At 43.4% G+C, this 20,682-nt stretch overlaps 2 protein-coding genes across 3 annotated transcripts; both read right to left on the bottom strand.

Moving 5' to 3' along the window:
* Positions 1-16: 16 nt before the first annotated feature.
* Positions 17-7,466, bottom strand: bcl10 (BCL10 immune signaling adaptor). Of its 2 annotated transcripts, none has more exons than XM_036597325.1 (3): positions 7,230-7,466; positions 4,992-5,280; positions 17-1,981 (listed from the first exon to the last, which is right to left on the bottom strand). In XM_036597325.1, exons 1-3 carry the CDS (start codon positions 7,278-7,280, stop codon positions 1,554-1,556), a joined length of 768 nt encoding a protein of 255 aa, XP_036453218.1. In that variant the 5' UTR covers positions 7,281-7,466; the 3' UTR covers positions 17-1,553. The 2 variants fall into 2 exon arrangements, with proteins under 2 accessions (XP_036453218.1, XP_036453219.1); XM_036597326.1 differs by having other exon boundaries at positions 17-1,978.
* Positions 7,467-16,199: 8,733 nt separating this feature from the next.
* Positions 16,200-18,911, bottom strand: LOC118826343 (zinc finger protein 239-like). Its single transcript, XM_036597291.1, has 2 exons — positions 18,553-18,911; positions 16,200-17,661 (listed from the first exon to the last, which is right to left on the bottom strand). The coding sequence occupies exon 2, from the start codon at positions 17,535-17,537 to the stop codon at positions 16,503-16,505; it is 1,035 nt and encodes a 344-aa protein (XP_036453184.1). The 5' UTR covers positions 17,538-17,661; positions 18,553-18,911; the 3' UTR covers positions 16,200-16,502.
* Positions 18,912-20,682: the final 1,771 nt, after the last annotated feature.

Here is a 20,682-nt window from a genome sequence, read left to right as displayed (position 1 = left end):
GACAGTGACACTGAAATCAATTTATGAAACTTTATGGTTTATCAACATCAATTAATGAAAACATTACATAATCATTACATATACATACATTTAAAAATAACATAGACCAGCATATCCACATGTATGAATATAAACGATAATAAAAATAAATGATGAATAGCTGTGTATTTGTGTGGTCTGTGTGTTTATTTGTGTGGTCTGTGTGTTTATCAGCAATATTTCAGTTTTCAGCCGTCAGTTCCTCGGAGTTTAGAGATACTCAGATACTCATACTCAGGTAAACCCCCACAAGACACACAGTAAAGCAGGAGATACAGGACAGGCATTACAGACAGGAGAGTATAACCCTGCCCCAACCCCCCCTTTACCAAGAGGTTATTTATCTTCCTCTCAATAATGTGACGATATGATCTTTGTATTTCAGTATTACTAATGAGCTCAGTGTTTCCGGTGACTCAGGTGTAAACAGGGCGTGTGAGCAGTGAGCTCTGCAAAAGCCCTGTACTGATAAATACCCTGATTACTGTAGATAATGACTGTAAGGCATCCTGTTCCACCACCTTCCAGGAATTACAGCGCTGACAGAACCAGTGGCGCCCCCTGTGTTCAAATCTGTGATCTGAACACTGAGTATTTTACTGTCACCTGCCCTGGACTGTGAAAAGCTGAACAGACGTTCGGGGTTTGAATTATTGTAAAATCTCACTTTTGCTAATCTGAAGTGTGATTTTGCATTTTTACGATGAACTGATGAACCAATTTCTACAGCATCATCAAAATAAACATCTTCAGTCAAATACAGCAACAAGCCACCCGCATACGAAGAACACTAAAAAATAAAAAACAGTTGACGGCAACACATTTGGATAAATTCTATGAGAAGCACCAGTTCGCAATGTTTGACAAGCCGTTACAGACCCAACAACAGATGCTACAATATCACAAACCTTATACACTAACTTTTCCTTTATACAGTATTCAAATGTATATTCATAAGAAAATCCTAACTAGTGTACCCTCAAGACTGAAAACGCCTCAGAAGATCCGCCAGTGTGACAAACTCTGTTTCTGACTCCAGTCCTATACATTTGTCAATATGCATTCTTATTCATATGACATACTGAAACTGCTAATATATTTTAATTACCTTTCCGGACGTTCAGTACTGGTCTGTATGTGCAACTTTCTGTATAGTTGTATTTTCTACAGCAGTAACTGAATAATTTCCTGATGCTCACAGTAAATATGTCAGTGTGTAGACATTCTTGGCATATCATACATATGACTTAACTTAAGGAGCATGATAGCTGAAATATTCCACATGGAGTCAATTTGGTGCTTTTTTTTTCTCAAAACAGGAGACGGTCCTCACATTGAGCCCTGAGGAACACCACCACCTTTACCCTCAACACTAACAGCTCAATAACTGGAGTTGATTATTAATTACAGCTTTCTTAAGGAGCTATTCTTACCTAATTTTATGTCCCACTGTAACCACACTGGTTAATCACAGTCACGTTTATATTTGCAAGGCGTCCTGACGTTCTGAACCCTTAAAGCGTGTTACCGACCGAAGGGGTCAGGGAACGGGAGCGTAGTGGCTGGAAGTTGGCATCCCCACTACTTCCTGTGCTCCCGCAGGCCCCAGCGTCCATATCCTGACCCTCCGCCTCAAGCTCATCAGGAAGGGGCGGGGCTCCAGGGTCACCAGGTTTAGGAAGGCAGGATGACGTGGAGGAGACGTTCAGACTGGCTGCAGTGGTGCCGACCGACAGCGGGCTGCGTCCCCTACCGTGACTGGGAATGCAGCGCAGGTTCAACGAGCTGCTCGTCACGGAGGAGGCGGGGCTTCCCTCCCCATCAGGGTGGAGGCACATGGTCGAACACTTGTCGTAGTCGTAGAGGTCAGTCTTCGAAAGGTCATTAGAGGCTCCAGACGTGCACTTCGAGGTCGAGTAACCTGAGCTGGACACACCTGCTGCTGGAAAAACAAACCTGTCTGAGATTCTTCATTTCAAACACACAGACAGACACCCTGATTTAACAGGTCAACTGTCATCACAATATCGGCCACTAACCCTTTTTCACAGTGGCCATCAAACTCTGTCTCTGCTTTCAAACTATGATTTTTTTTTCTTCAACAGCGTTGATGGAACACATTTTGATGCATGTATTCAAAAAGCGTGATGTGTGAGAACTGTCAGAGTGAGGAACCTTTAAAGGTTTAAAGAACATTCACATTATATAAAGATTCAATATATCAATACCAATATAAAGGGTTCTTACAAGGTGTCTCGTGTAAAAGAACCATTATATCATTTTGGAGGTTCCTTTGAATAAAAAAAGAAAAAGGTTTTCACAACTTATTTACAAAAATGGTTCTCCACAGAGAAATTCTTTGAAAGCTCCTTAACGGAACCAAAAGTGGTTCCTCTGTGGCATCAAGCAAGGATCTCTTCTGGGCAGTCTAATGTATCCAGTGATGCTCTGAATGAAAACTCATCCACATCCATTTTAGCTAAACCTAATGCTGCTGGCTGCGAGGGCTGGACTTCCGGAGTGGACGTATGGATGTGTAGGTAGGACGTCTTCAGAGTTGAATCTGTCTGGACGCTGATGTTGCGTTCAATTCTAAGGTAAAATCTCCTCTCGCCAGACGTTCCTTAGAAACGCAACGGTTCTGGTGCAGAGAGCAGATTCAACCACGTTCATAACCACAGACACTTCAGTGTCTCTCCGTTTGTCTACAGTCTGAACTCTGATACTGAATTCGGTGAAAAATCAGACGTACACAATGTTCCACTCACCCAGACATGGTTGATCAGTCAAGACATGTTTGGTGTCCAAATTCTGCTTCTTTAGTTTTAGCGCTGGAGCCATGAGGCTAATATAGCTAATAAACACCAAAACTCTGTAGTCGCCCACATCTTTTCCATAAACACATCAAAGCAAAACCCCTCTCAGCCAGTCCAGGTGTTCTTTAAGGTGCAGCAGACTGTAGGTGTGGTTTAGAAAAGAGTATGTCTTACTATGAGATACAAACATGAACCAAACTGCAGAGACTGAAGACAAACAGGTGTTGTGCTGAATTCTGACTCCCGTTCACGTTCGTCACACAGACATACAGACACGTCTGATTCAGCACTTTTGTTATTTTTATTTATAAACTCATTCAAACTGAGGATTTACAGTTCTTTAATGACATAAATAACAGATATCGTGACTGTACTTCATAGTGTCCACATGCCTGAAAGACGTGTGTGGACGTGATTCTGCAGGGAGTCAGAATTCAGCAAAACACCTGCAGTCTAAAGTATCTGCCCTCAACACTCAGCTACACAGAGAAGTTCAGTTCATGTTTAAGGCTCACAGTGAGTCATACGGTTTCCAAAGCCAGGGGTTCTCAACCTTTTCCACCCTGTTTATACAAACAAAGCATATCAGCCCACAGGAAAACTAGGAGAAGCTTTTTAAATGCAGTTTTCCTTCCTTTTCTAAGGTGCTGACAATGAAAACAGGAGAATCAGGGCCTGAAAAAGATCCGACCGGTTCAGTCACAAAAACCAAACTGACAGTGACGTTAATACTCTCGTCTCAGGACGTCTCTTTAGTTCAGAGGGTTTCTGTGATTCATTTGAATTACAGTGAACTGAAATCAAACGCGGATCTTCACTAATATTTTAAGGCTCGTTTGCCATTTTAACAGCAGCAGCTCGAGCTGCAGAAACCATAGGAGAGCAGATGAGAGTCTTAAAGAGTCCAACAGTAAACAAGCTGATTACACTGACTGTACAGCTTGGAAAGTGCTGCTAGAACAGAAGGAGAGCCAGATCTGTTAAAGAACTCCCTCGTTTAATCACAGAACACGATTCCATCAGCGCTGAACTGAACCGAAGTGGACCGAGACCCGCGGGTTTTGCCTGTTTGTGGTTCAGCTGTTTGTCGCAGACCCGAATATGGTGGAATGTTCACACACGTCAAAACGACACAAACTAAAGAAACGGTGTGACGGTCCTCACCAAACAAGGAAGGAGATTCTTTTTTCCACTTTTATTGCTTAAAGTGACTTTACTGGCCCAGTACGAACTACTGCCTCCCCTGAGTAGCTCAAGCCTTAGGACCACTACAGGGTGCTTCACAGCCCACTGGTGGTCTGTGGCCCACAGGTTGAGAAATCCTGTCCTAAGATACAACTACTACAACTCTGCTCCACCTTAATGGGAAATTCCACTGTATTCCTGCATAATTAAGTGGTTCAGAGTGGTTTGGTGTGAAACGCTCTGTTCTAGAGAAACTTACCGAGTCAGAACTGTTCACAGTGGTGGTGATAGGAACCAGACGTCCACCTCTAAAAGCTCCCTCACAGAAAGTTACTACAGTAAATGGTTATGAATTCACTGCCTGATGACTGAGACACTGTTTTATGATAGTTTAGAGAACTTAAACTCCATTCATGGTGGAGGGATACATGCAGGGCGCTGTGAGGCAAAATAGTCCCCAAAGAAAACTTATTATTTCAGATTTTCCACTATTTTCCATCATCAACATTCCATATAAACTCAGAAGACTCGTGTAGGTTCACTGGTGGTTCTGCATAGTAAATAAAATGTCTATATCTGTGTTGTAGTCATGGCGACCCCTGGTTCCTATCACCACCACTGTAAAGACCTCTGAACCATTTCACACCAAACCACTCTGAATCGCTCTGTTTACATCTCACACACTGAATTATGGGGGAATTTTGGAGAATCGTTGGAATTCCCCTCCACTGAAGACCTGGATGTGGTTGGAGAGACGTTTTGTGGATGTATTTACAGAAAATATTACATTAGCTTTGTTAGCCTCGTAGTTCCAGCACTAAATTAAAGAAGAACAATGTGACTCAGACTCCAGCCTCGTCTGATGGACCTTGTCTGAAATAAGGGGAACGCTGTGTGGATCAGACGTTCTGCTGATCGGTTCCGTGAGAGAAGAGTGTTTAGTAAAGCTACCTTTCAGAGCCTCCAGCTTCTCGTTCTTCACGCGCTGCACCTCGTCTGTGATCTTGATGATGATGAAGTTGAGGGTCCTGCAGCGCTGGATGGACTCGATGAGGGTGTCCAGGCCTCGGGGGTTTTCGGCCAGCAGGTCCAGCAGCTTCCCGGCGCGTTTGCCCCGTGTGCTCCTGCAGCTGATCTCCTCGGTGTCCTCGCGCGTCAGGATCTTCTTGGAGCGCAGGTAATCGAAATGCCGCTCTGCGATCAGCTTATCCACCAGGTACGGCCGCAGCCTCTCCAGCACCTGAAACACCGCGTCACATCAGCCGTGAGAGGCCAGACAGTTAGACCAGCCGCATTTCGGCCTGTTCGCCACTGAAACTGTGAGCTAACGGCACAAAGTACAACTGCTCAGGAAACGAGGCACCTGTGTGTTGATATCTGATCTGGAATATTTAAGGAAATTTATCTAAAAATAAAGATATTCCTATTTTCTAACTTTACAAAAGGCAAAATTAGCCACAGTGTCAGAACAACCTGCCTCATTTCCACACTCATTAACGCTGATATGAAGATTACAGAACATCTAAAATATGAGCAAAATGTTTTATAAGAAAGCAGCAGAAACATCACAGACCTGGTTAAAAACATACACATACTAAAATAATCTCTCACAGAGCTGAGCGGTTCATCAGTTTAATGCTGACATTACAGTTTGAAAGAGCTGCATCTTTAATTACCGTCTAAATGATCAACAACGTCGCCAAAACAAGGAGATATTTAACCCAGTAACACTGATGTTGTGCCTGGAGATGAATTAGACCAATCAGAGGAAACTGAACGCCTGTGTGCTGTGACATCACAACCGTGACTAGCGGCCTTCATGGCCAGAGACGTTACAAAGGAGGAGACAGTCACTGGCTGGAACAGGAATGAGGCACTCAGAGCGCTGGACATGGCATCTGTTTACAGAGAAAGTCCCGCCCTTCAGTATGAAGAGCCAATCGGCTGGAACCCAGCCCCCCCTCTGCGCATGAAAAACATCAGCCTGCAGCCGTTTAGCCCCCCCCATACAGCCTACAGCAGTTTAGCCCCACCCATACAGCCTACAGCAGTTTAGCCCCACCCATTCAGCCCACAGCCGTTTAGCCCCGCCCATACAGCCTACAGCAGTTTAGCCCCGCCCATACAGCCTACAGCAGTTTAGCCCCACCCATTCAGCCCACAGCCGTTTAGCCCCGCCCATACAGCCTACAGCAGTTTAGCCCCACCCATTCAGTCCGCAGCAGTTTAGCCCCGCCTACTCACGCTTTAGTTCTAAGGAATGTTTCAGCCTGGTTTGTTTTTTGAATGAGATACAATGCAGAGCAGCCAATCGTCACCTGGCTCAGGTGGGACTGCGGTTTGGAGCAGGACTAGATCTAGATTCGGGAGTTGTTCTCAGACGGTTAAGAGCAGCTCCCCCTGCAGTCAGTGCGCGGTACTGCAGGACACACTAAAGTTCCAGCTCTGCTCGGCCTACTTTATACCTGCAGCTCTGCAGGACCCTCAGTGACGTCACTGCGACCCCTCCTGCGTTTATTACGATCTCAATACAGTCTGATCTGTGAATTAATCTGCTCTCTCTGATCTGCAGTGAATAACGGAAATCTCTCTCTCCACGCGTGGCCGCCCCGCCCTCTCTCTCTCTCTCTCTCTCTCTCTCTCCTCCCCCCTCTCATCCCCCCCTCTGTCTCTCTCTCTCCCTCCCCTCTCTCTGTCTCTCTCTCTCTGTCTCTCTCTCCCTCCCCCTCTCTCTGTCTTTCTCTCTCCCTCCCCTCTCTCTCTCTCTGTCTCTCTCTCTCTCCCTCTCTCTCCTCCCCCCTCTCTCTCTCTCTCTCTCTCTCCCTCTCTCTCCTCCCCCCTCTCTCTCTCTCTCTGTCTCTCTCTCTCTCCCTCCCCTCTCTCTGTCTCTCTCTCCCTCCCTCTCCCTCCCCCCCTCTCTCATCTCTCTCTCCCTCTCCCTGTCTCTCTCCCTCTCCCCCCCCCTCTCTCTGTCTCTCTCTCCCTCCCCCTCTCTCTGTCTTTCTCTCTCCCCCCCTCTCTCATCTCTCTCTCCCTCTCCACCCTCTCCCTGTCTCTCCCCCCCCCTCTCTGTCTCTGTCTCTCTCTCTCTCCCTCCCCCACTCTGTGTCTCTCTCTCTCTCTCCTTTCAGTGTTAATTTAACGCTCAGTCTAGCGCGGTTTTGTATTCAGACTCTCCGGGTTTCTTACTTCCTTTTTCACTTCGGCCATTTCGTCTTCGCTCAGGTGAGACGCGTCCATCTCTCTCTCTCTCTCTCAGCCTCGCGCCGCCGCCGGACTCCGCTCTCTCTCGCGCGCGCACAGTCGCCCTTCCCCTGGTCCAGCGGGTTTAGTCTCGGTCTTTAATCCCAGAACCGAACTCGGACCGAGTTAAACCTCTCAGAACTAAAGACTCCCGGAAAGTTCAGCGCACGCGCGTCACTCTCTCTCACTCACACACAGGAACTGCGGAAACTTCCTCATCGCGCGCACGCCTACGTCAGCGCTCGTGCTGCTCGTGCAGCAGCACCTTCAGTTTCGCTGCGTTTGATCTGCAAACTGCAGATAATCAGCAGAGCATTAATGTGATCTCACACGCGCAAAAGTTTACACACCCCCGACTCAATTTTGTGTTAATGTTCTCGGTGTGAATAAGTTTACACACCCGCCACAGAGAACACACGTACAGATTGATGTGGGATGGAATTTGACAGGGCTGTATGTTTTACACACAACTACACAGAATAAATATAATAAACCACTGACTAAGATTAATATTTCAGTTATTCATCTGAAATGATAAGATCTGTCACTCTGTGTCAAGTGTGTCCAACCCAACCACTGAAGGGCCATATTAAAAATCTCAACAAAGCAGCTGTGTTTTATTCTGTTTCACACTTTGGACACTGTTTATCCAACATACGTCAAAACTGTAACAGCAAAACAGGCACTGAATACTCAACATAACAATTCAGTATAATATTAGTTTTAAAACTAAACAACTTGTTTTACATAAAACAGTGAGCTACAGTATCTACAGCACTGATGACTAAAGTCTCCAGGAGGACAGTCTTTTACACTGGCCTATTTGCTTGAACTGGACACTTGGCAACTTTCCTTTTGTGTAACTGGGGGAGGGGTCGGTGTGCACATTGTGTTGCAGTGCATGCTGGGGAGTGTAGTGCATGTCATGGTGAAACGGGCTAATATTATTAGAAAATTAAAATAATTTAAAATTATAAGTATAGTTTAGAGCCCATGTGTCAAACACAAGGCCCGCGGGCCAAGTCAGGCCCCTGGCACAGGGAGGAACCAAGACTCAAAAGGGGAACCCATCCTCATCTGGACCACACCTGATAGCAAACAATAACTTAGACTTAGACTTAGACTTAGACAGACTTTATTGTCATTCAAATTTACACCGTACAGTGCACATTAGAATGAAATTACGTTGCATAGGCTCAGAGTAGATCAGGAGAATTATAAGTAATACAATATAGCGCAAAGTGCAATGTAGTGCAGAGTGTGGTGCATATATAAACATATTTATGTCAACAGATAAATAAATTTAAATAAGTATATATACAAGAGGGTGTATTGCACTGTAGCTCCCACGTATGGAGTAATCAAAAAAAAGAATTGAAGCAGCATTTATTTAGAGTTCAGCAGTCTTACTGCATGTGGGAAGAAGCTGTTTTTGAACCTGGCTGTTCTGCTTCGAAGACTTCAGAACCTCTTTCCAGAGGCTAACAGGGAGAACAGTCCATGGTGGGGGTGGGAGGGGTCTCTGTTTATGTTCTGAGCTCTGGTCAGACAGCGCCTTGTTGCAATGTCCTGTATAGGAGGAAGTGAAGTCCCAATAATTCTCTCTGCTGTCCTTAACACAAGCACACACAACAAATCCTCCCTCCTTGGACACAATTCACACAAACTCAACTATAACAACAGCAACAACTACAACGAATGTCCTTTTAAACAGCTTCACCCACCAAAAGTCATGGTGCCCTCGACCCGCCAGCAGTCTCTCCCCTGGAGATCCTCCAACCAGCTCTGATGCTGCGTGTTCATCTCCTCGAGGGCCAGTGGCTCCCCCATGGGGAACGGAATCCACACTGCCAGGAAGCCCCACCTCTGCCTGGGTTCTGCTGCTAACCACTGCACACATTCTCACCCGTCTCCTCTCTAAGCCATCGTTTCCTTCCTGGGGACCCGAGTATTAACGCATTCTGTGTAAATGCGAGCCAGAACTCGTGTGCTCAGCTCAGGTTCCCCCACCATGATCAGGAGCCACTTCCTCCCTCTCGCGTTGACTCAGCTGCCAGAAACAGACTTAAATTGGATGGTTGTCGCTTTCCAGTTGGCAGGTGTGCCAGACTCAGAGAAAGCACACCTGGATTTAGCAGCGACACTGATGAGCTGAAGTCAGTGAGGACAGTCAGCTGTATCCTGTCTATGTTTCACTTGACCCAAAGTCTGCGGCGGCAGACGATGTTTCTGTCTGTGGCATCAGCACTGAGGGTTATTCTCTCCAGGGACTGCCCGCCCCCTTACTGGGCAGCCCCCTCTCAGGTTTGTGGCATTGACCCACTCGGGGGGCACTCGGCATGTCATCTCCTCCACAAGCTCCTCTGCTGTGTAGCAGTGTGTTGCTTGCCACATTGTCTTTATGCCGAGTATGAGTCCTGCCCTCTCTATCTTGGTGGCAACTGCTTGAAGGCTGCAACAAGCTGCATGTGCCAGCTCAGCTCCTCTGGCAGCAGCGTGTTCAGGAAGCCAACTCTTCTTCTATGTTAAATTCCACTGCCAGCACGCTTGCCCACTCTGCCTTTAGCCCCTGCCTCTCCGGAAGCAGCCGCCTGACCGACCATGCCGCGGGTGCCTGCCTGAAATGGCACTGTAGGGCTGTGGTCAACACCGCTAGGTTGTCATGTTCTGGTAGCAAATGCCCAAATACCTGTTTGTTGTACAACAACAACAGCAACAATGTCCTTTTTTACTGGGCATGTGGCGCATGCCGAGAGCCACTTTGCATGGCCACACCGTCCCCCAAGCTCCCCACGGCAGCACATAGCCCATGGTGGACGCCACACTATGAATATCAGAAGAACCCAGTAGATTATGAGACAGATGACACAACGATTAAGTTTAGTTATTTCCTCCAGGTTAATACACTGTACACTGTACCACTCACAGAACCTGCACACCTTACAATTCTACAGCTTTTCTACAGTTAACTAACTGACTCAGAACCGTTAAAATTGATTTAGAACTGAATTAGAACTGAGTTAGAACTGAGTTAGAACTGTGTTAGAACCGAGTTAGGACTGTGTTAGAACGAGTTAAAACTGAGTTAGAACTGTATTAGAACTGAGTTAGAACTGTATTAGAACTGAGTTAGAACTGAGTTAGAGCTGTATTAGGACTGAGTTAGAACTGTATTAGGACTGAGTTAGGACTGTGTTAGAACTGAGTTAAAACTGAGTTAGAACTGTATTAGAACTGAGTTAGAACTGTATTAGGACTGAGTTAGGACTGTGTTAGAACTGAGTTAAAACTGAGTTAGAACTTTGTTAGAACTGAGTTAGAACTGTATTAGAACTGAGTTAGAACTGAGTTAGAGCTGTATTAGGACTGAGTTAGAACTGTATTAGAACTGAGTTAGAACTGAATTAGAACTGTATTAGAACTGAGTTAGAACTGTGTTAGAACTGAGTTAGATCTGTGTAGAACTGAATTAGAACTGTGTTAGAACTGAGTTAGAACTTTGTTAGAACTGAGTTAGATCTGTGTTAGAACTGTGTTAGAACTGAGTTAGATCTGTGTTAGAACTGTGTTAGAACTGAATTAGATCTGTGTTAGAACTGAATTAGAACTGAGTTAGAACTGAGTTATGACTGAGTTATGACTGATTTAGGAGCTCGATGTTAAATCAGAGACAGATTAAAAGGTGAGCTGATTTATACTGTATATGTGTAACATTGTGAGAGCGCTGTAAGAACGTTATTGATCATACAGTGTGTTCATTAGTGTTTCAGTGAGAAACGTGATCAATCAGCTCAGATATGCTCCTAAAGTTCACTCTGTTTTAGCACTGGAGCTACAAGGCAAGCATAAGTAACAGGTACAGGAAGTTGATACTCTATGCAGTGCTTGAAGTGGCCGGTACTCGCCGGTACGCAGCACCTGCACGTCCATGTTGTCCTTTTTGGAGCACCGTGAGTTTTTATTGTGTAGAGCTTCTTCTCACAAGCTGCCAGTGTTCTGTGGAGATTCTGTGAGAAGTTTTCTCTTTGTTCCCTCCTTTGTGCTGTTCAGCGAGTTGTTTTCTGCACCATAGTTGTTGTTGTGCACTCTGTGGTTCACAAGTTGCTGTGACACTCTCACTTGATATCAGACTTCAGCCACATGTCATATGCACACACACTCCAGTGAGGGGCGTGTCCACAACTGCAGACTTCTTCTCCATTTTAAACAGCAGAGCCGACTGATTAAGCACACGAGCACCTCAGCTTTCTGCTGTGTGGTCTAAAGCAGCTCCATAGCGTTAGCGCTGATGAGGGCAGTGTGTCTCTAAATGTCCTTTCAGTCTGTGCATCATTAATGTTTATTGTTACCTTAATGTAGATCGCACTAGTTAAGGTAAACGCCTTTGTGTGAAGTTGTGCAGGTTTGCAGGCTTCGAAGTCCTCAAAGCAGTTTAGGAATGAAGGAGTGCAGGGCAGCGACACACTCCTAATGGCACTGAATTATAATTACAATCAGTAATAATTATTAGCATATTATCATAAATATAAAAGCTATTTTTTTAATTTGCTATATTTCAAGGGATGCTTATCTCAGGGAACTGTGGAAGGGAGGCATCATACACAGCAGAATCCCCAGTGTTGAATCAACTCTTACAGTGGTCATTGTGGTCTGGACTAAAATATTTCAGTACTGTAGGTGTTAATTCAACTCCAGTGTTGGTTAATTCAACACTATCATGTACATACGAAGGAGTACCAGCGTTTTTTTTTATTTGAAGCACTGACTCTGTCAGTTAGCGCAGAGCTAACCGCGTGTCTAAACCTCACACTGTGTAAAGCTGTTAATCTCTAATATAGCTGCTAGTGTGGTTTCTGGGGGATTTGATTCAAGCCTAGATATGGACTTCATTGTTAATGTGCTGCTGAACGTGGTGCTGGTTCAGAAGTGTTTGGTGTGGTTGGACTTGAGATGTGAGATGATTCCAGGATGGACCTTCTGCATGGAAAGCATGGTTGCCAAGCTTGTGACCCTTTTCACCATCCCCCAGTATCTCACCGCCTTCAGGAAGAACATCAGAAAGTCCTGAAACACCACAGTCGAACTTTATTAGCACAGTTTCAGGACTAATCTAACCAACCTAATGAGTGCAATGTTGTCCGGCAGTGAACATATAAGCACAATGAGTCTTAAATATATACTAATGACATCATTTCCTTCCCTCTAACTCCTCCAGTTAGACTCTACTCCCCAGCATCCCTCAACCTTTTTTATCTTGGACTATTTACCAATAATCCAATAAGAGAATAATATAAATGAATGAACTGTCACACAAATAGTTGCTGTCTGACCAAAACCTCATATCTTCATTTTTTATTGTTCTTAATTAATACTTTTGCACAGAGATTGTAAATCCCAGTTGATGTCAAAACTCCCTGATGAATGGACTAAAAGAAATAAGAGAATAATCTTCTTCCGTTAATTTACATTAAAAGTTTATTATTAATTTGATGTGGTTAGATGACTGTAATGAACACTGGAAACAGTAGAACCTTCAGGAGGAGTGTGTTTAAAAACACAGAGCCGTATTCAGAGCTGGTGACGTCAGTAAGTTAACACTTAAGCATACACTTAAGTTATAATGTTGAGAAATGTTATTCTTGAATTGTTGCATTATTTGCCTGTTTAGTCTTTCACAGAGTGGCGAACCTCTCCACATCTTTACTTCTGAAAGACTCCGCTCTCTGAGATGCTCTTTATACACAATCATGTTACTGACCTGTTGACAATTTACCACCAAGTGTTTTTAATTAGCATTACACAACTTTCCCAGCCTTTTGTTGCCCCATCCCAACTTTTTTGGAACATGTTGTTGGCATTAAATTCAAAATGGGCAAATATTTTTCAAAAAACAGTAAAATTTCTCAGTTTCAACATGTTGTCTTTGTACTATTTTCAATGAAATATAGGGTTTAAATGATTTGCACATCATTGCAACTTTTTTGGAAATGGGGTTGCTATATATATATATATATATATATATATATATATATATATATATATATATACATATTTATTTGTTACATATACTTTGTTGTGTTTAAGTACTAGAAGGGGGCACCTAAGATTTTCACTTGCTTTCACACCTGTGTAAAGGTGATGTGACAAACGTGATTTGATTTGCTGTAGAAGACCTTACTGGACAGGTGGTGTAAGTTAAAGAACAGCTTTAATTTAAAGAAGAACATACTCCAGCTTTGGAAAACACCACTACGACAAGCATTTACTCACTTTCTCATCCAGGGATTCACTTTAGCTTTAGAAGAAATCAGGGCCATTGGCTGCACCTGTAAAGATGCTGGTCTATCGTCACCCAAGTGTTAAATGACCTGTAAAAGTTTTCTTTAATGTGAGGATTTACACATCAACAAAATGTGCAGCAATTCAGCAATGTTGACTGGTAAAAACAAAAGTCATGGGGTCATGTTCCTGTCGGGACCAAGGGCTGTCCCCTTCACCCCCAGGCCTCCACCATAATATTATGAATAAAATCTTTTAATACCAGCGAAACACTTTTACTAATAACTGTTCTAAGTTCTCAAAAGATGTAAAAAAGGAAAGAGTCTTCAGACGCTGAGTTTGTGGAAAAGGGAAAAAGGCTTCTTTATTTCAGCATCAGGCGGCTCAGAGAGACCCAACTGCTCAAATACAGAGTTCCAAACTACAGTTTAGATACCATTTATCTGGGGTGGTTTGATATCCCCCCGCCTTATTTCTCAAATTTTGATATTAGCTCATTCTCTAATAGGTGCATCTCTTCGTCCATCAGTTTGGCCATCGCATGATGAGCTCACTCCTCAAAACTGGCTTCAGCAGGTTTTTACCAGCCTGCTCTACCTTTCAAGGTCAACTTGCCCCTTTCTTCACTGGGTCGGTAGGTACACACAGGCCTCTCTGTGAACCCAGCTGCTTTCCAGTGTCTATAATCTCCTGTGCAGACAGTCTAAGGCCGACCCTCTGTGAGAGAATTAACATTCTCTGTTAGGCAAGACTTCCTATTTGGTTATTGATTATATCTAATCTATTTGATTACTGATTAAGGGAATATTTATCCAAAATTTCCGTCATTCCAATCTCAGCACTACCAGAGGTTTCTCCTGTGATAGTTGGAGATAAAGTTTATATCATGTCCAAATCGTGCAAATGGCATATCTTTCAACACTGAAAACCATCCCAATGTTTCAGGCATGATTTTACATTTATTTTGAGATCAAACAAGCACATTTAAGACCAACAAGATATTAGGCAGTTGGTCATAATATTTTGGTTCATTGGTTTAAGTGAACATGATGACTCTTCAATGTGTTGGTCAGCCTCTAGCATTGTCACTTCTTCAACTGTGATCATCAGACTCTCCAGGCATCAACAGAGTGGAGGGGTTGGGCTTATTCAGGAATACACGCTTAAAAGAACATTAACTAGACTTTCCATCTCCATGTTGTCACTTTTAAGCTTTGCTCACTCTTCTCCCTTCCCTGAAATCCCTCAGACGAAAATAATAAGATATTCGAAACAGAGAATATTACAAATTTCCTTTGAATCCTTGGCTATGTGACAATGTGTGACACCATGTCCATTACCAGCTAAGCTAGCTAATCACAAAAACTAACCTACTGTTCCACCCCCCAAAACAGAAAATTAACTTTATTAATTATTAGTTTGGTTTAAATGTTGGTGCAAAATCCTATACATTGAGGATGTGACCGGTTTCCCGGTTATATAGCTTGTTCACCCATGACTCTGTAGTCAAGCTCAACATAAACAACTAATTAAGTGTGCAGGTGACACCACTGTGATTGGACTTATAAGCAACAATGATGAGTCTGCCTACAGGAGGGAGATACACTATATTGCCAAAAGTATTTGGTCATCTGCCTTCACGTGCATATGAACTTGAGTGACATCCCATTCTTAATCCATAGGGTTTAATATGATGTTGGCCCACCCTTTGCAGCTATAACAGCTTCAACTTTTCTGGGAAGGCTTTCCACAAGGTTTAGGTGTGCATTTATGGGAATTTTTGACCATTCTTCCAGAAGCGCATGTGTGAGATCAGACACTGATGTTGGACGAGAAGGCCTGGCTCTCTGTCTACACTCTAATTCATCCCAAAGGTATTCTGTCGGGTTGACTGTGCAGGCCAGTCAAGTTCTTCTACACCAAACTCGCTCATCAGTTGTCCAAAATCTCTTTGTCTGATGAAGCATTAAGAGTTCCTTTCACTGGAACTAAGGGGCCGAGCCCAACTCCTGAAAAACAACCCCACACCATAATCCTCCTTCCAACAAACTTTACACTTGGCACAATGAAGTCAGACAAGTAACGTTCTCCTGGCAACTGCCAAACCCAGACTCGTCCATTGGATTGGCAGATGGAGAAGCGTCGCTCCAGAGAACACGTCTCCACTGCTCTAGAGTCCAGTGGCGGCACTTTACACCACTGCATTCGACGCTTTGCATTGCGCTTGGTAATGTAAGGCTTGGATGCAGCTGCTCGGCCATGGAAATCCATTCCATGAAGCTCTCTACGCCGTTCTTGAGCTAATCTGAAGGCCACATGACGTTTGAAGGCCTGTAGTGATTGACTCTGCAGAAAGTTGGCGACCTCTGCGCAATATGCGCCTCAGCATCCGCTGACCCCACTCATTTTACGTGGCCGACCACTTCGTGGCTGAGTTGCTGTCGTTCCCAATCGCTTCCACTTTGTTATTATACCACTGACAGTTGACTGTGGAATATTTAGTAGGGATGAAATTTCACGACTGTATTTGTTGCACAGGTGGCATCCGATCACGGTACCACACTGGAATTCACTGAGCTCCTGAGAGTGACCCATTCTTTCACTAATGTTTGTAGAAGCAGTCTGCAGGCCTCGGTGCTTGGTTTTATACACCTGTGGCCATGGAAGTGATTGGAACACCTGAATTCAATGATTTGGATGGGTGAGTGAATACTTTTGGCAATATAGTGTACATGATCTGTCTGTTTGGTGTCACAACATCAATCTAGCCCTGAATCACCATCATGCTCTCTGAACACCAGAAACACCAATTTCTGGGCCCAGGTTGCAGCCCCAAATCATCAAAATCATTATTGTTTTTGATGCGACATGCAGTTTGTATTTCATTTAAGTGTCTTTAAATTTGAATGCATGATATTCTTCAATGCAGTGATACGGTTTCTACCTTGTATGAATACGCTGGTGTTTTCGGAGATTACTCAGCTGACTAAAATACTTTCCACACTCTGAGCAGTGATATGGTTTCTGTCTTGTGTGAATGCGTTGGTGTTTCTTGAGGGCACCACTTTCACTAAAACTCTGCCCACAGTCTGAGCAGTGATATGGTTTCTGTCCTGTGTGAATGCGCTGGTGTGACTGGAGATGACCTTGTCTAGTAAAACTCTGTCCACACTCTGAGCAGTGATACGGTCTCTGTCCTGTGTGAATGCGCTGGTGTATTTGGAGATGAATCAGCTGATTAAAATACTTTCCACACTCTGAGCAGTGATACGGTTTCTCGCCTGTGTGAATGCGTTGGTGTCTCTTGAGGGCACCACTTTCTCTAAAACTCTGTCCACACTCAAAACAGTAATACGGTTTCTCTCCTGTGTGAATGCGCTGGTGTGTTTGGAGATAACTTTGTACACTAAAACGCTGTCCACACTCTGAGCAGTGATACGGTTTCTCTCCTGTGTGAATGCGCTGGTGTCTTCTGAGATGACTCTGTCTACTAAAACTCTGTCCACACTCTGAACAGTGATACGGTCTCTCTCCGGTGTGAATGCGCTGGTGTATTTGGAGATGATTTTGTCTACTAAAACTCTGCCCACACTCTGAGCAGTAATATGGTTTTTCTCCTGTGTGAATGCGCTGGTGTGTTTGGAGATGACTTTGTACACTAAAACTCTTTCCACACTCTGAGCAGTGATACGGTTTCTCTCCTGTGTGAACATGCTGGTGTGTCTTGAGGGAACCACTGTCTCTAAAACTCTGTCTGCATTCTGAGCAGTGATACGGTTTCTCTCCTGTGTGAATGCGCTGGTGCCTTTGGAGATTACACAGTCTAGTAAAACTCTTCCCACAGTCTGAACAGTGGTGATTTTTTTCTTTTCCTGTAATCTTCTGTGTTTCTCTGGGAGATGCGTTTGTGTGGATAGCAGCAGAGGATGTTTTTGGAGTGCTGGAGTTTCCAGACACCATGTCCTCAGATTTCATCTTTCCAAATTTCAAAGGTGACAAATTCCTTTTGTTGGTGTTGCGTGATATGCTTGCAAAAGTCAGTTAGATTTATACAAGAAAGTGGACATGAGGAGCAGAAGATTTGCAGCACAAGATCATTCTGGAGAAGAAAAAGGAAAAAAAGAAAAATCAATACCAAGCCCAACAAAAATTATGGAAAAAACACACTGTTAAACTAGTCACATGGTTTGGGAACATTAAGCTGTGTCAGCAACTGTAGTAGCTTTTAAATGTGCAATAGATTCTTTCATTCTTACTGTGTCACCAATAACTTTGTAACGTTGAGCCTTGAGCTAAAAAAAAAGCTACCTAAGCATTGTACCTAAAAAAGCAGATGATCTCTTGCCTGAATGACTACAGACTAGTTATCTTAAACTCTGTAGTCATGAAGTGTTTAAGACACTCATACTACAGTTCCTTAAAACTTTGACTGGCACAACCCTCTGCAGTTTGTGGACAGAGTTAACAGGTACAGAGATGGTGCCATTAATTTGGCTATACATCACATCACGCAGCACCTGGATTCAGATCTGGAATTTACATGTGTGTTGTTTGTAGATTTTAGCTCTGCATTCATTCTCAACCTCCATAACTTCATATCCAAAAATAAAAGAGTATGCCAGAGCCAGTGACTACATTTAGGACACCTGTCTGCCTTAGCATTGGCACTCCATACATGTGTGTGATCTCTCCCCTACTCTATTGCCTCTATACCACAGGTCATCAGCCCTGGTCCTGTAGTACCCCCTGTCCTGCACATTTTAGAGTTTTCCTGCTCTAACGCACCCATTTCAACTCAGGAAGGGCTTTTTAATGAGCTGGAAGGTTGGATCATGTGTTGGGAGCACAGAAAACACTAAGATGTACAGACCAGGAGTACTCCAACACCAGGGTTAGGAATCACTGCTCCACACCAATGGTCACCAACCATATCCCTGGAGATCAACTTTCCTTCGGACTTCAGCTCCAACCTGCATCTAGCATGTCTTACCTCACAATAAGGAAGCAGATCCATCCAATGAAGGACTTTTGAAGAAGTTGATTAGATGGAGCAGGTGTTGTAGACTGGAGCTGGAACTAGAATCTGCAGGAAGACAGATCTCCAGGACTAGGGTTGATGACCCCTGCTCTACACCAATGAATGCATTTCTAACAGTGACTCTGTAAAACTGATTGAGTTTGCAGATGACACCAGTGTGTTTGATTTCTGCATGTAATCATGTGCCAGAAAGAAACATACGATTGAAAAGCTTTTAAGTGTAACAAACAATCAGACTTACACAACCAAAGGCGTGATATCCAACAAGAATTTAGACTAAGTAAAGGCAAAATCAATCATTCCAGGCTTTTCCTAACAAAAATCAACAAAAATAATTATACAAATTAAACAAATTGTGCAAAGCATTGTCAACTGTTGAAATAAAACTGCTCCAATTTACACATTTTTGAAAGATACAGACAGAGATTCAGAGTCCTTCGTTAAACTTCAGCAACACTTTAGCCTCAAAATTCTCATCAGTGACCCTGGCTCTGTTTGGAGTGAGAATCAGGCCTGAATAATCTCTCCACTGCTGCAGAGCTGCTGCGCCTCCACTGCAGAACTAGATTGTTAGGTAAAACAACAAAATAATCCTCCTTTGCTGTAAAATTGTTATAACACACAGTTCTAACCCAGTTTTCACAATAAATGGTCTTAAATGCTGGAGTTAATGTAGAACTGCTAATTCACCCTTTAACGCTGAAGACTGACGTGCAGACTGCTGGACACACAGCAACGCAAATAACGAAAAGGCAAAGAGGAAGATTTCAGGAGAACATCAATAATTTGGAGATTAATGGACTTATTTGCAGTTATAATCACTCAGCTCGTTTCCTGATACATTTAATCTGCAACAACTTGCGAGGCTGAAGTCGCTTCTCATTCTCCTGCTTCTCATTCGAATTCTCCCATTCCACCTTAAATGCCGCAGCAGTTCCATCTGGTGCCTCAGGCACCTTTTAAGGTGGAACGAGATAATTCAAACAAGAAGCTGGTGAATGAGGAACTTCAGCCTCGTAAAAAGTCGAACATTGAGAGACCTTTTACAAGAAACTCACGGAAAAGTTTCCTGAGGTGCAAGAAAAGCGGCTACAGCTGAGCTAAAGGTTAAAGCAGAGCAAAGTGAGTCTGAGTTTTAATTTATATTTTTATCCTATACTAGGACATCAGCACACACTGAGACTTATTTACAGCCAAAATTGTAGCGAAAATTTTCGCTGTAGCTACACAAAGATTGGTAGCCGCTACAGCTACTAGCTACATTTCGTAAAACTGTAGTGGCTACAGCTACTAGCTACAAATATTTTTAGCTAGCTACAAATAGTACCGCACTACTTAGCTACTCCCCCGTCCCTGTCTCTGGGTAACTGTCTGGAGCTAATAACCTGGATTGGAACAAATAAAAAAATCTGGAGAGGTCATTAAAATGTGTCTTTGTGGTTAAATAGCTTTAAGTCATAGTCACATCAGAAAAATCTAACCCTTAATTTAAGTGGATTTAGCCTAATACAAAATACTCTATCAGACCTACATTAATGGCACCTCTAGAAATTATTATTAAAAATGTAACTGAAGGTTGATCTCATTTACATTTCAGCGTAAATGTTGGGGTTAAGCAGTCATCCATGATTTCCTGTTTTACTGGGATGTAAAAACTACAATTTGATGCTACCTCCATTTCAATGGAATACTGAAGGTGCGCCAAAGAGCTAGGAGCTTGCTAGTTATTACTGGAACTTGGTTGGTCAGATGAAACAAAAAAAAAAAATCATTTTGGCAATAAACACTCGAGGTGAATTTGGCTTTAAAAAAGAATGGTTGTTACAGAGAATAACCTCATCCTCATGGTTAAGTATGGTATGGGATTTATCATGTTTTGGCCTGTTTTTCCTGAGAAACTTGTTAAGATACATGGCATTATGGGGTACATGATGTAACAGGAGATTTTAAATGAAAATAGGGCTGACACTGCAAATAAAGCTAAAACTGGGTTGTGATAGTCCTGGACGATGAAATGGGATATCGTTGATGATTGACAAGTAACCCAGTGAAAATGCATAAAAGGCGATAACTGCCATGCCG

Source organism: Colossoma macropomum, unplaced genomic scaffold, assembly GCF_904425465.1.
Source record: "Colossoma macropomum unplaced genomic scaffold, Colossoma_macropomum, whole genome shotgun sequence".
NCBI classification, from domain to species: Eukaryota; Metazoa; Chordata; class Actinopteri; order Characiformes; family Serrasalmidae; genus Colossoma; species Colossoma macropomum.
This window is presented reverse-complemented; position numbering and strand designations above follow the sequence as displayed.